This window comes from Triturus cristatus, chromosome 4_2 (genome assembly GCF_964204655.1).
Source record: "Triturus cristatus chromosome 4_2, aTriCri1.1, whole genome shotgun sequence".
Lineage (NCBI taxonomy): Eukaryota > Metazoa > Chordata > Amphibia > Caudata > Salamandridae > Triturus > Triturus cristatus.
Window position 1 is genome coordinate 355699413 of NC_140586.1, and position 15832 is coordinate 355715244.

Below are 15832 nucleotides of genomic sequence, written 5' to 3' on the forward strand. Positions count from 1 at the left end.
ATTTCTTGACAAATTTGACTGTTTTTTAAAATCTATATTTATGGTCAAATCATTGGAGATGCAATATTTACTGAACAACTCAAGCTTTCTTTGGAGCCCCACCTGCGTTAGGTTAACAATTGCGAGGTCATCAGCATACAGAAGGCACGATATGTGTCTTCCCCCATTTCAGGGGGGAATACCATGGCTTCTGTTAGGACCTGTGCTACGTCAGTAAGATATAAGGAAAAAAAAGCATAGGGGTTAACGCGTACCCCTGTCTCAACCCATTCGCTAAGGTGATTTTCCTGGATATGGACCCCGATTGATCTAATTCCACCTGCACCCAGTTATCATTGTGTAATTCTCGAAGAATCCTCAAAAGGTAGTCCAGGATTCCCATGTCACTCAATTGGGACCATAAGATTTCTCAATTTACTACGTCAAAAGATGAACGAAAATCCACAAAGCAACACAATAAGGTACCAGTGGTTTCCATCATCTTCTGACCCATTGCCCATAAGCTAAAACAATGGTCAATCGTATAGTTACCTGGTTTAAAACACCTTGTCCAATCGGAATCAGGTTATTACACTCAATCCATTTCATCACATGCTGTAAAATAGCCTTCAGTACAATTTGCCTCGAAAAGCAATTAAAAATATCAAACGAAAGCTGTTGGTGTATGTTGGAGTGTTTTTCTCTTGGATTGGTTTGATTACTGCCCCTTTCCATCTAATTGGGAACATTCCTAAAGTAGTTATTGAAATAAACACTTTAGAAAAAAAGTTGGGCCACCAGTTAACATCATATTTTATCTAGACTGGCTGCTCTCATTAACTTAAGGGAGGATATCATTTTAGTCGAGGAATTTACACTTAGCAGATTTTATAAGATCTTCTTCTGGGGGAACCAAGGGGCCTCTACTTAGGTGACCAGGAGCACTATATAAACTAGTTAGATGAGAGAACCAAACCTCCTCCAGAACCATATACCTTATTGGCTCTTGGACTACCTTACAACCCGTCTGGACAAGTTTCCAAACTGTTTTTGTATCCTTAGTTGTAGGGCCGATTTCATTTCTTCCCATTTTACTTTTAAACAATCTGATTTATTTCGCTTTAAGCAATGACTCGTACTCCTTTTTGGCCATGTTCTATTCAGTTTTCTCCCACGAGCCCACCGGGCGCAACTTATTGTGCCTCACTTTCTGAAGTCTTCTTTTTACAGCTTGGCATTGGTGATCAAATCAGGGATATTTGCTCAACAGGGAATACTGCATTTCACTATTTCCGGGGTCAGTTAACAACTTCCCTGATGAGCTCACCATACCACTGCACCACATCTACCCCCTCTTCCTCCTCTCGTGCAAATACTTTACTAAATTGATAATCACATATAAGTGCCATATACCTATCATCGATACAAGTCATTTGCTTTTCGGAAAAGAGGTTTCCAGGGGATCACAGTCTGCTTCAGGGTGGGTTCCGACCAGAAAACCACCTTTAAGCCCCAGTGATCACTTGCTGGAAATTCAACCATTCTAAATGAATGACACAGCACAAAGTTCCACGCTTGTAAAAATATGCAATCCATAGTACACTTCTGGCTGCTATACACATACGTTTGGGCTGGTGGAGTATCACTGTCAAATCGACCATTTAAACAGACAAATCCTAATTCTGCTAAAAGTTTTGTTAGCTGGAGAGCCCGACTTGTTTGAGTACAAGGAGGAAAAGCTGCCTCAGATATGTTATAAACTTCTAAGATTTCACCATGGATATTGGCCACCCGTGAGGGAACTAACCGAAGATTTAAATACCCCACAATTATTATAGAGGAAGATACAGAGAGGCCCCCTAGAGTAATCAAATCGTTTACAAACACCTTCCATTGAGTGTTAAAGTTAGCCTATGTCCCTGGTTCACATATACATTCACCACAATTAAAGCATTTGTAGGTATATAACCTTAAAACAAATTTAGAGAGCATGCTAACACTCAATCACAGTTAGTCTATATCTGCCATGCCCTTTTCACACAATTCCTGAAAACCATAGTCAAAAGGACCCCGGTTAGACGCCCTGCTCCTACACTGATTGTATCTTTTGAGAATTGCATAAATCCACGTTGCATTAGGTTCATACCAGTGAACCACATTTCCAGGAAGTAGATAATAAGGTTATTATCTCATATTGTATTTAGAACTGCTGACCTCTGCAAGCGTTCTACTCCATGAACATTAAAGGAGAATAAACACAGGTTGGCTACTGAACTCACTACCTAATCCACCACTCCCCCCCCCCCCCACACGAGAAATCATCTGCCTAATAAGAACTTAGACATGCATAACAATAACTCAGAAATCAAGGTATCCCACCCTTGCCTTATACTCTACTGGGTTCTATAATCTCCAAACGTCCTGGCTTGTACCCCCCACAAGCCGTTTTAGGGAACTTGAACTCTCTACGCTAAAAACGCGCGTATCTGTTGCTAATTCATCCCGGCATTATTGATTAGAGAAGAGTTATCTATCAATGGTTTCTCAATCTCCTCTTCTGGCATAAGACGTAAGCCAGTTCTATTAAGATCAGGCTCAGCCTTCAGAATAAAATGTTCAAACAGACGGGAATAGAAGATAGCTTTAGTTACTTCCCCCCTTCCCATTTTTCAGGAAAGCTAATTGGTTGTTATCTCTAGACATTACATCCCCTAAATTAGGACAGTTCTCTAAAGCCCTCAACAAATTTGAGCAGTTCAATGGTTTCCATTTATTTGTTTTTTTCCCTACTTTATGACATCTAAATACGAATACCTAAATGTCTGCGGCCCCCGCCCCAGAGTTCATAGAGGTTAAGGACTTCTTGGGATTATCATATTACTGACCCTTACCTTCCGTTTAGGAGTGAAATGTAGAGATCTCACTATTTCTGCCTCTTCTGCCTCCTCTGATGTACCACCTGCCAGGGGAGTATTTTTCGAGCCTTGCGTGCCATTTTTGACATTATCAAGTTAGGGCTTCTTAGCTCTACCCCTTTCTTTTTAGAATGCATATGCCTACTCACCAACACCTGCAAGAGGCGAGGCTTTAACTCTGGGAGGTTTTGATGCCCTTCCCGTTTTACTGCTATTCCCAAGGTCATTGCAATCTCCCAGAATCCATGCCCCCCTAATCTTTACCTTCATGGGGGCATTTGCTGGAGTTGTAAACAGTTTCTTCGGAACTATACACCTTCTCCCCTTACCGTGCAACAAATGTCATTTGACCGCATAGGCATTATAGCCTCTATTCACTAGAATAGGCCACCTTGACAAATACACGGAAGCACACTCCAACACCTTCCCCTTTTCAAGAGAAACTCCCCTCCCCACTACTACTGCCCCCCTCTGGCAAAGTTACAGGTCTTACTAAAGATGGCATATAAGAATTAATTGATTTTAGTTCCGATGCAATCTCCTTTAATAGATTTCCTTCAGATTTCAATATATCATTTGTTGTTACTTAGATTCCAGGAGGCCATATAAAGTTGTTTGCACTAGGAGGAGTACACCCAGCATAGGAGAGGGCCCCATCATTATAAAAGTCCAGATTAAAAGTGACAGGTTTTGATCATAATGTTTTTTTGGGTGGTTGTCTTCTTTCAAGGAAACATCCTTCGCCACCATTATGCTAGAGGGATCTAAATTACTGGAGAACATATGAACGGACCCTGACTACCCTCAACTACTCCCTCAGTCCTCCCTCTACTGGGGCCAATATCTACCTCTGGGTGACGTAAACTTTAAAAGGGGTAGTTGCGTAAAACATGGCAACAAAGAGAGGCGAAGCTCCATAAGCACAACATTTTCCGGTAGATCTGGACTCTTCAGTTCCTGCTCTACACACTCCTTTCTATGCATGGATATTAACAAGGGTGTAGCCTCTACCACTAAGTGTATCATCAACTGGGTCAATGAGTCAAGTAACCTTGAGTTCTTAAAATATTTCGGGACAAAGTTCTTTATCGACTTAGCCAGCAACTTAGCCGGGGTATGTGCCTCAGGGAATGAGTTGGACAAATCATCTACCAGATCCTGGGAGGTGGAAAGGTTAAAACCGAGCAGTGTACACTTGGTCCTTCATTAAGATCCTTAATATCATTGGCCAATCCCTTAGTCCTTGCCCGAGTTTCGTATTCCCCAACGGCACTTTGGAGTTATCAGTTCCATTCCTCTGTACAGGCATACCTTTCCCACTTGCACCGGTTTCTCACAGGGTCACAAAGGTCACTGAGGTCCACAACTCCTTAAACAAATACTCTACCCCTGCCAAAAGCCTTATCAGCTCTAAACAATACAAAAATTCAATCACATTTGACCTTTGACCTGTACTTGTAAAAATTAACAACACTGGAAGTTAAAGAGCCTAATCATCAAAAATCTATCAGAGAACAAGAAAGGTAAACAGCCTCCTCTTCGTGACTCGCTGGAATGGTCCAGTGCTACCTCCGCCTCCACTCTTAAGTCTCTTTGACTTGACTTTTAAAATTCACCGTTGTAAATCTTTGCCTGCACTTTTTAAGTCGAGCTGCGAGCCATGCTCTATTCAGGTATGGGCTTGAAGCTCCGCCCACTCTCTGCCCATATTTTTAATTGGTTTGTGTCATTGTCCTTTGGAAACTGTGGCTTTTCATTGGTCAATAGGCTTAGTAGTCCCTCCTTAGTACCGCCCATGAGACACCCCGTTACATGTGTTGTTACTCTGTAGGCTTCCGAGCACTATTTGCTTCAATGGTTTGACATGCTCTCCTGCAATGCTTTAATTTTTTATTTTTCATAGAACAGCATGCCACGCTCATACAGTGGCGGCCGTATCTTTGGTTTATTTGTGGTGCCGAACGTGGCAGTAGGTTTTTTTTTTTTTACTATTTATTTACTTTTTTTTAAAACTGCCCCAAGCCCCATTTTCACTTTAATGGCGGCCACGCCCCTTTGCTTAGACGAACCGCATCTAAGGAAATGGGTGCGGCCACCATTAAAGTGAAACCATGGGGTGCTTTTACAAAAAGAAACATTTGTTTGTCAACTTGACTTGCCTTTTTTTTTTTTAACTGCCCCATACCGCGCTTTCACATTAAGGGCGGCTTTCCCCTTTCTTTGGACGCGGCTCGTCAAAGGAAAGGGGTGCGGCCAACATTAAAGTGGAACGTGGCATGGACGCTTTTACAAACAAGCATTTGCAATGCTATAGGTCTCACATTTACAAGAATTTTGTAAATGGGAGACCTATTGCATTGCAAATGGTTGTTATTCTTTAGTCTTAGCGTTGTCTTTAACAAATTCCGGTAGGCATCCTGGGTATAGCGTACCCAGAGATTTTAGAACAGATCTACAAAAGATTGGGTGAGGGGGCAAAAACCCTACAAAGCCTGTCCCCCCGGCTCCCCAATGGCAAGGCAGGACTAGGGATGTGGCCCCCCTTTTTCGAGGATCATCTGCGACCAAGCTTCTTGATTTACTGAAATAATCTATTAAAGCCCTCATTCCTTCAACCCTTTGTGGGAAAAACAGGAGGCATCGCGTAGCTGATACCAAGGGTGCTATTAGGGCTAAGGGATGGGAGGCCTTTAATATTCACCACCAGGAACTGGTGTGGCATAAAAGAATGTTCTGTGTTGTCCACTCAGCCATACATCGAGAGCTGGAAAACTGCCATGTCCTTAGGGCAGGCAGAAGCTCGGACCACTGGGTGATCCCGCCACTGCATGCAGTAAGGAGCCAGCAGTCTGAACAGCGTTGTGGCAATACAACAGCGGGACGGCGAACGAGTCATGTTCACGAAGAGAAGGAGGAGCTCAAAAAGCTAATGTGCTGGCTCAGACTGAAGTTAGAGCATGAAATGAGATGCTAGGGCTGAGCAGTGACAAGCTACTGGACAACAAAGTGTCCTACATCAGTCTCACACCCTAAGCTCTCAATCCTGGGAGTGGTGGTGATTACCCCCAGGAGAAACGGGGTATTCTTGCCTCATGGCTCAAAGAAATGAATAGCGCTAGGAATCTACAGGGGACAGAGAAACCTGAGTATGCTCTGGTGTTAGACAAGAGCTAGTGCTTGCTTACAGAAATTAAAAATAGGATGTCATATACAGGGCTCCTAGCAAGAAACAGTATCTTAGCAAAATTCTCTGCACCCCAGCCTGCCTTTTCAAAGCCAGAGGCAAACTTCAGACATTCAATGGTACAAGGTGCACCTTGCATCAGATGATAGATGTAATTTATGGTGGGTTTCCCACTGCAGCTCATAAGTAACCATTTACAATGAGATTGCTTTAAATTAAATATAAGCTTATGCAATAAAAAAAGGTATCTGCTTGTTTTATCTGACTTAGTGGCAGTGTCTGTTAAATACAGTGTTAGAAGTGGGCGGGAACGGAAGGGCATGGCGTGCCCCTACTTTTAAAAATGATTTCAGTCCGTTCCCCTACTTCTTTGTTTTAAAAAAGCGTCCCGGGACTGCAGGAATAGCCCTACTTTTAAAATTGCAACTTTACCTTTCAGCCTGTGTGGTGCACATCGAGGAAGGCCTCTGAAGTGCCCACGACCTCCTCCCCCTTCCCCTCTGTGTCTAGGGGCCTGCAAAACATCACCGAAAGGGCCATCAGTCTTAGGTTAGCACGAAAACTGCTACCTCTGATGGCCCTGCTGCTGCCGTGATTCACACCTCATTTAGTGGGGCCGCTACTTGCCTGCACCCACTGTGACCAATACAATGGTCACGTCAGGATACTTTGGTGTCCCCGCCCTTGACCTCCTCTGCCCTTTATTTTCGGGCTCACGCAGACTGACGGTCGCCACCAGGAAAAAACAAGCATTTGCAATGCAACAGGTCTCGCATTTATACGAGTTTTAGCTATTGGCATTGTAAATGAAAATGCCTTTTATTTATGTTTGTTTTTGAAACATAAATAAAAAATCATTGTCATTTACAATGTCAATAGCTTACACTCGCGTAAATGTGAGACCTATTGCATTGCAAATGCTTGTTTAAGATTGCTGTGGGTAATTTACTTGTAATTTATCTATTTTGGTATATATGTTTATATGGTGGGGAAGCCATTAGTATTCCAAGCCATATGTTTTCAGTTGTGTGTTAACCAGGAGGGTAGGCCGAGGGGAACTCACCAACAACCATTCCATTCTCTGACAGGACTGTCCAACGCAAATGATGTGTACTTTATGTAAGATTTGATGGAGGAGTTATGAGGCACCAGTCTATTTTCTTTGCAGCCTGGAGCCAAGGGAAATCTATTAGGGTCCCTGAAATTTCAGCTTGCAGCAAAGCCTTCTATCACGCTGTGCAAGGGATTTCTACTATAAGAGGCCATGGATGGAATGGGCATTGATATTCTACTCATTCTCCGCTTTGAATGCGAGTTCCTCAGCAAATGGGCTCAGTTGAGTATTAAATGTACCAGCTCCCCAATGCAGGAATGAAAATCTGCATTACTCCAAGTCTTCCTTGTCCCAATCTTTGGATTCTATCCCTCTTGCTCAAGGACCAGTTTCAACCTTTCCTAGATTACATATTGCTTGGTAGTGAGTCATTACTGAAACAGGATGACACGGGCAACATTTTAAAAAACAACTGAGTTATTTTTTCTAAAGTTCACATCATTCAGTAATCCTTTGGACACTCCGATTCGCCACACCTAACAAAGTAATCTTATACGGAAGTTCAGATTTGCCAGTAATCACGTGGGAAGCCCTCAAGAATGAGAGAGAGTATCAAGTGAGAATCAAACAGGACCAGGTGATAGAAACACAAACTACAAGATAGCCCAAGACTAGCACCTGCTGTTCATGATGACTGTTTTTCCCCCCAGTTCTAAAAAAAAATATCCTCCACTTTATGGCCTTTGACTACTAGATGTGAATGGACGTACCAAGGAGAGGCCAATGACTGTATGGGTGCCAGCATTCTGCTCTGTTCTCTACTTCGAATTCTATTTCCTGTGCATAAAGTGTACATGAAACCTACATCTTTTCATCCATACAGCCTTCTGTCCATCTTAAAATCATCTCTCGAATACCCCTTGAGCTTTATCTCGTACTGTACGTATACTTGAATTCTCTTCATATAAGACACTCCGGGTTGGACTATACGCGCCTGCGCCTCTGTTCAGCTGTGTACATGGGTGACAAATGCTGGCGTTCTGCACGCAGGGTGCATGAAGGTTTCTGTGCAGAAATACATTAGGGTTTCGTGTTAGTCTGCGTAGGTCATAAGGGGGGTGTTGCTAAACGTGAGGGGACACCTAAACTATTGCTAAACATAAAGGTCGGCGCCCCCTCCACAGGTCAGCGTCCAGTGCAGCCGCACCAGTCGCACTGCCCTAAAGCCTGCCCTGCATACGAGTCATCTAAAGCAACGTCGGCGTCCTGCATCACTGTGGGAATGAACGCGCTGTAAAACGACAACCTGCTTCGTGGTTTCTCTAATATTCAACAGTTTTGTTCAGTGTTACAAGTTAGTTACAACAGTTAGTTACAACGCACAGCCTCTCATCTTCCCAAGTAACGACCTATCATCACCTTCCGGCTGATTACTCCAAACCACCATGGTTAAGAAAACAAGCATCGATCTCTTGTCTTTATAGGGCCATGTGTTTCTATCTAGAAACACATGGCCCCATAAAAATAAGAAAGTGCTTTGTGACAGCAGCAAAGCAGGCGACCCAGTCCGAATCGGAGGCCAAAAGGCATCAACAAAAAAACCCTAATTTCCAATGGCAGGCCACCATTTAGCATAAACGGTGATGCCAGCCAATAAAAATGAGGGGCGGGGCTTCAAGTCCCCTTCTCAAATCTACTCTCCTACAAAATCTCACACCCATCGACAGTGCTTTGCGCTGCAACGCCAATATCGCTCTTGTTTTTTGTGAGTAGAAGAGTTGGCCAAGCAGGACAATTCAAAAGGTATCCTTTGCAGGACACTTGAATACATATGTACTATACTATGTTTGAGCGGCTAGCTAGCTGACCTGAATATAAAAGAGCCCTTGTGGATTTCCGTGAGTCAGATCAGATTCTCTTGAAGAGGCCCTTTCTCTTCTGAGCCCTGCTTAACACATGTGTACAGGAGGAACTCTGTACACATGTCCTCAATGTTTGGGACAAAAAAATACTCATTGATTTCTGAACAATGAGAGTAAAAGTGTTAAGGTAACATGTCGTTCCTGATTATATTTCGCATGCTTTACATAATCCTGTATTCCCTATGAGTGTTTGCATTTTCACATCTGAGTCACATCCAGGTGTTTATAATGGGGCAGAATTGGGTTGCAGCTGAAGACAGTGCGAGTTTCACTCAGTGGGGCAGAAGGGTGTTCGGGGGGATAGGATGTGGCACTATGGCCAGAGCTACAGAATTTGGAACTGGGAAACCTGATTCAACCTTCATGACTAGTCCATCAGACCACTCTCCTGAGGGAGCACATTCCCCTACTAGACCTTAGAAGGCCCTACTAGAACTTAGAAGCCCTGGTCTCTTAGCACCAGCAGGTGGACCTTACCGGTGGCCTGTGTTGGTTAACCTTGAAGCCCTGTCCACAACAATCCATACTGAAGGTCACCTCCAGTCTTGCAGGCAGGCCTACAAAGCAGCACACCCTAGAGCAGCAGTAACTTTGCCACTGAGCTCACAGGACCCTTGAGGCCAGTCCGCCTCACCCATTGGTGCTTCCATTTGCCTTGTTCCAGCAGTACTAATGCAACTCACCAGGTGTTGGCAATGCAGGATTTGCATGCACACCAGACTAAGGGGAATGTTTACAAGGGCCGTGCATCATGCTTGCACTTTGCAACATGGTACATGCACAATGCAAAGTTCCAGCTGGGTGACCTATCCAGAAGGCTGCTGCGGCATGATATGACCATATATGAGGTGGATCGTTCAATAAAGATGCAGATTTTAGTGCTTGAATCAATGGCTGGTTCACCTGGGCCCTTTGCTACAACCGCATTAAATGCTGCTGAACGGATGCAGTTTGATGGTGTAGGACTGCAACAGAACAAAGGCTGTGTTAGCATCAGAAGGGCACAGTTCTTTAGGAGCTTAGCAAATAACCTGCGAAAAAGGATGACAATGACTAATGCATCAAATGTTTCTAGATGCACAACCACAAACAATGACGAAATGGAATACAAAGAGTTGGTACATAGAATTACAACCAGTTTATTGGCCAGATCCAGTAGACATCTTATATGGTGAGGCAGAATTACTAAACCGTTGTAGCAGGTATTTGATACTAGGCAGTACATCCTTGGTTTCAGAGAGTACAAACAAAATAAAAATTGCATCCCTGGAAGCCTGAAACCATTAGTGCACATTATAGACACCTTTTGCACCTCCACTGCTGAATGTGAACGGGGCTTTAGTGTAATGAATGAGGTGCTCACACCACTGCGGAACAGAATATCAATCAATCGTCTGTCTTCTATAATGTTCAGAAAAATCTTGGGGTCTCCTGTCATAGAATTTAAACCTGAATTTTATGTTCAGAAATGGTTAGAAAAAGGGAGGAGAAGTGCCGATGAAAGAAACTGCATGGCTCGGACACAAATGTCTTATGATTCCACTTATAAGCGTATTTGGAACATTCTGTGATTGGAAACATGTCCCAGATTGTAAATGTCTTTAATGTAAACAACTTCTTTAAACCTCAAATAAACATGTTTATCCATTGTTTGAATTAAATAATATTATAAGCTGTAACTGGTCAGTGAAATGCCAAACGTACTAAAAATGTATATGTTTTGCTATTTCTAGCCACACTTCCGACTCCGCCCACTGATCCAATCTCCGGTTTATTCCCGCCCTCTCATTCTCCGCCCACAGTTCCCCTACTTTTTTTCCCCCACTTCGACCACTGGTTAAATAGACTGAGAAATGTCTTGTCTTCAAGGAGCTTTAAGTTACGTGGTGCCTCAAAATCACCCTGATTTAATTTGAAACGTGTGCCTCAACACGCCCTGCTTTGGCTCCTGAACCACTACAAGTATGATAGCCAAGTGCTATTCTATTACTAGACCAGTCTAAATAGGGATTTAAAGTGAGCCTAGTGTGTCCACAAGGAAACAATTCTTTTCATACAGGAAGCCCTCCTATGGGCAATTTAGAAAAGGCCAAGAGGATAAACGTGTTTCTGTCCTATTACCAGATCAGCAACTCGTCAATGAAACTGCATAATGTACATCCATGCAGCATGTAGCATAATGGGATATACATGTTTAATACGCGTTCCTTTTTTGTGCAGTGGAATTGCAGGTCAGATGTTCTACAGCACTAAAGATCCTTTTTTAAATGGCAAAGAAAGTGGGTTCACAACATGTTCTTTTACATATAGGGAACTGCTACATGATAAAGAAATACGTCTCTCACATCTGAAGTGTTAGACTCACAGTTGAGGGTTCCATTCTGTAGCTGCTTCAGTCTGTTCTGTTCCATCCTCAGGCCTCCTTGGACTGATCAATTCCACAGGGTGGTTGGATTCTGTGGAGCTTGTCATCAGCGAGAGAGTAATGCTGGTAGAGTTGAGAGTGCCCCCGTTGGAAGGACGAAGCCCTGTAATAGGAAAACCCTAAATGAACACACTTCAAAAGGGTCTCACTCATTTTCCAGTCAACTTTATGAAAAATGATTTCAGGGAGAATATGGAAGAAAAGTGCCTGTGAGAGCTTAAAAAGATGCAATCATCCCTAAATTGCATTCCTTTCAGAATATGTTCTATTTTAGGGATTGTAGACATTTCCTGGCATATGTGGAATACTTGCAAGTTTTTCAAACAGATCTGAAACACTTATATAGGTGTATAGGGGATTTCAAGTTAAAATCAGCCTCTGAAAGACTGATAACCATTGAAAAGGACTCCTTGGAGCTCCTGAAGAGGTGGGCCAACTACAGACCTTACTTATTCCCTAAAGATCTCATGGAATGCACTGTAATAGGTCAAACAATGGTCTCCTAAGTTTTGGATACGAGTACAGTGTGCTCTTCAGGGTGCATGTGGTTAGTCCCAGCAGCAAACTTGTCAATCAGCAGCTTGAGGCGAAAGGGAAGGCTTGATTTCAGAACTATAATATCTTAAAGAATGAAAAAACAAAGAAAGTGAGTATATTTAAAACAGACAAAGTAGGACCACTGTCCTTGAGGCAGATCAGATTCCACTGGTGGCAGTAGTGTTATTTTCTGTAAATGTTGCAAGCTTGGTGCCCACGGTTGCCTACTGTCCTGTTCATCAAATAGGTTTCATCAGTGAAGGGCATTCAGAGCAGATTAGCCTTTTAGGAAAGAGGGCAAACTTTGATCAATAGCTCTTGCTATCAATATGTTGAAATGTTACACCGACAGTGCTAGGGTTTTCAGAGCTGCTCTGGGCCACTGTGACATTGTTATGGATGGGAACTTTGACTATGGAAAAGGCCCCAATGCCTCCTTGTATCATAGTGGAGACCTAATATGGAAGATAAACCTCTAGGCAGAACTAATAGTTTTCATTTAATTTTCCAGGTAGCTTGTTGTGCCCAAGATTTCTGGACCAGATGGCTTAGGAGATGTCAACAAGGAGCTAGTGTTAACTGTTCTTAAGTAGCAGGTTTACGGCCAATCCCTAGGAGACATAACATTTGAGGGTATGTCTAATGAATACAAGGGCCCCAGCCTCACTGTGTCCTCCTCTCCAACCTAACCAAAGCCTTCAAGCTAAAAGCTGCAGTGCCCAATCAAACAACTGGACAATAATGTTCCAATAACACACAGGTCACATGTAACTGCACAATTCATAAGCACAAGTTGTCACTTGCTACAATGTGCTCTAAGAGAACTTATATGTGCAGCTGGGAAATGTTGAAAACCTGTATAGAAAGTATTCAGCATTTTATAAATAAGTCTCTGCAAAACAAAACACAGCATCATATTACCTACCTCCTTCAACACCGAGTTGTACTGGCATGCTGACTGTCCAGTTGTCTTTCTCTTGCACCATCTTCTCCCGCTGGTGCTGTCCTGAGATGGCATCACCTGTTATGCCCACCTTGGCTCCTGTGATTGGATTTCTCTCATTCACCTGGTGCTCCAGGCTGCTGTGCCCTTTCTGAAGTTCATTGTGCTGGTAGTGCTCGATCCTAGTGTTGTTGCAGTTGTTGGTGGAAAGGGCTCCAAGCTTGGTCTTTTGAGATTTTGTGGATCTGGGGTTCCTGCTCACATGTCTCTGCCCTTCAGATGTAGGTGCAGACTGCAGAACATTTTTCTTATGATTTGCTGGCCCATAATCTGGTTGATTGTTCTTTTGGTCATCACATTCTTCTCCAGATATTCGGTGCTGAGTCCTTTGTCCCTTTAATACTGGAATACAGTTGGGCTGAAGGTATGACGACCTCTCACGTACAGATGCCAGAGTGGTTTGTCTATGCTTTTGCTCCTCATCCACTGATTTAACATCAGGTTGGATGATTCGTGGCCCTCCACATTTAGAGGCAGAGGTGTGTTTGTGTTTTTGTTCTTCTAATGCATCAACAGAAACCTTCTGAATAGTATTGAGACAATCAGACATGCAGGGGTTAGGCATACTACTTTCCCTTTTAGACAGAGATGTAGAGACATCATGTACATACTCCATAGTCTCAACCTTTTTTATAGCAGGATGAAGGCAGCTCATCTGCGCTTCTAACGTTAACAAATTGGTGGCTGTTCGCCTATTTTTCCCTTTGGAAATCGGCTCAGAGAGACACTGCGGTGTTAAAAGGAAATCAGATTGCTTCAGGCCAGGCTCTGTTGGCCCACTTTTGTGGTTTTCGAGTTTGTAACTGCCCCCAGTTACAGCCTTTCGGGAGGACACAGAAGAAGGGACTTTCCCTGTCGGGGGAACTGGTATGTGGACCTTCGTATTGCAATGTGGACTCAATGGTTTCTGTATATTCTGAGATACTGTTCTCATTCGGGCGCTGTGGACCTTCCCAGGTAGCGCGCAGTTCTCCATCAGCTCTTGTGTGTCCCAGGAGTCAGCAGTGGACTTTGATGGTAATAATGCTGGTTCTTCACCTGAGATCAAAGTACAAATGTTCCCCTCTCCGAGCCTTTGGTGTTCTTGGTCACTTGAAGTGGGAACTTGAGAAGAAAGATTCTCAGTGGCTTCTACCTCCCGCCTACCCACTATTCCCACAACCCACTTTGTTGCTAAACAAGGCTCACTGAGGGTGCCAGTTCTTTCTTTATTAACTATTTTTACATCCGCTGCAATTGCCTCCTCACCGCTTGCTGCAGGTTGTCCATCTCGACCTCTGATGGCACCGCACACCCTAGATGGCTGTTTGTCTACCTCTAAGGCAACAAGTGGGCTACTAAGTAATGCACACCTATTAGTAGGGCCATCCACCCTTCCCCACCGTCTCATGGGCCGGCTTCTGATTATACCAGCCTCTTCACTATCCATCCGGCCACTGTCAGATGTGTCAGTAGTGTCCAGGGCAGAGTCTGCATCATCAATGTAAGAGGCTTCCCCAATGTAAGTTTCACGGATTCTCTCGGTGTGTATTCGCTGCCGGGATGGGAGTATCCAGAGTGGAACGCCACATGAACTTGAGGGTTGTGCTGCAGGTTCCAGGTGGAGTGGCTTGTGTTCTCCCACATTATTGCTGGAGACCAAGTGTTCCTCTTTTGCACAGTTCTCTATGGGTTTGTTTCCTGTTAACTTGAGCCCTGAGCTGGATGACGGATTGACTGAGCTGTCGATGGAAGAGCCACAAGATGTGCACTTGCCCGTGGCAGTTATGGTGATGGGGGAAGCTTCGGAATGTGTCTTTTGTACTATCTCACATCCTCTGTGTCCCATGGCCTGCACACAATTCTGACGCTTGCAGGCCTTACTTATTCTGTCGCCTCTATGGAGTCCTTCGCCCTTGATATAATCTGAAAGGTCTGGCTTGGACACCAATGGGCTTTGTCCAAGAGAGAGGATGACAGAGTCTAGGACCCGCTTTTGACGCTGCTGCAGCCTCTCCTGGTAACGGGCCTCAGCATCCCGTGCAGACTCATCCTCGAAGCGAACGCGGGAAGGTGAGGCTCCTCGATGACGCCGCCGATGCTGACTGGAGCTGGAGTCGCCACTGGAAGAGTCACTCAGGCTACCACTCGGGTGTGCAGCTCCATCTGTAAGTGTGCAGCAGGTGCGACTAGGGGGTGCAGCTCCAGCTGTAAGTGTGCAACCTTGCTGTTTTGTCTGGTCAAGGCTGTGGTCCCTATTAGAGAAAAGAGGGTAGGTGAAAGGAAAGTAGTACAAAGAAGCATGATAAATGTACAATGTTGGGAATCAGATGAGAATATACTAAAGCAAACATAGGACTCTGCCAGGTTCTGTTGTTGTGTAGCTGATGTTCAATTAGTGAATTCTAGTAAAGTATGGGTCTATGTTACAAAAACAGGTGGGAATCCATATAAACCATAGTTCAGGCAGCTTATTTGGAATTTAACATAGCTTCACATGATTGCTTCTTTTGCTACCTTATACAAACATGTGAAAGGTTACAACTCGTTGAAGAAAAACACTGCCTACCTGTAACTGTAGTTTTGCGTCTTGGAATCTATTTAGGTGCAAAAGTAAAAATCCCTCCATCTAGTGGCTGGGTCTGAAAACTGCCTTTTGTGTTTCTCAAAAGTTAACAGTGGGTGTTGGCCTTGGGCTTGTCTTGAATATCTCACCAAGCTGTCGCTCTGAAGCAGGCAGTGGTCCCCACATCAACATCATCTTCAGACTGTTGTGTTTTTTGCTTCGCCGTATACCGGTCTGCTGCAATGCTAAGTGATATGTGTAATACAAT

The 15832-nt window shown here is 43.8% G+C and overlaps 1 protein-coding gene across 1 annotated transcript in view; it reads right to left on the reverse strand.

The window, feature by feature from the left end:
• KIAA1614 (KIAA1614 ortholog) overlaps positions 1-15832 on the reverse strand; it is a 199828-nt gene that overhangs the window by 54291 nt on the left and 129705 nt on the right. Inside the window, exons 5-6 of the mRNA XM_085601763.1 lie at positions 12942-15253; positions 11420-11582 (exon numbers count right to left, since the gene is read on the reverse strand). Of these exons, the coding sequence (XP_085457889.1) occupies positions 11420-11582; positions 12942-15253 (2475 nt within the window). The remainder of the gene's footprint in view (positions 1-11419; positions 11583-12941; positions 15254-15832) is intronic.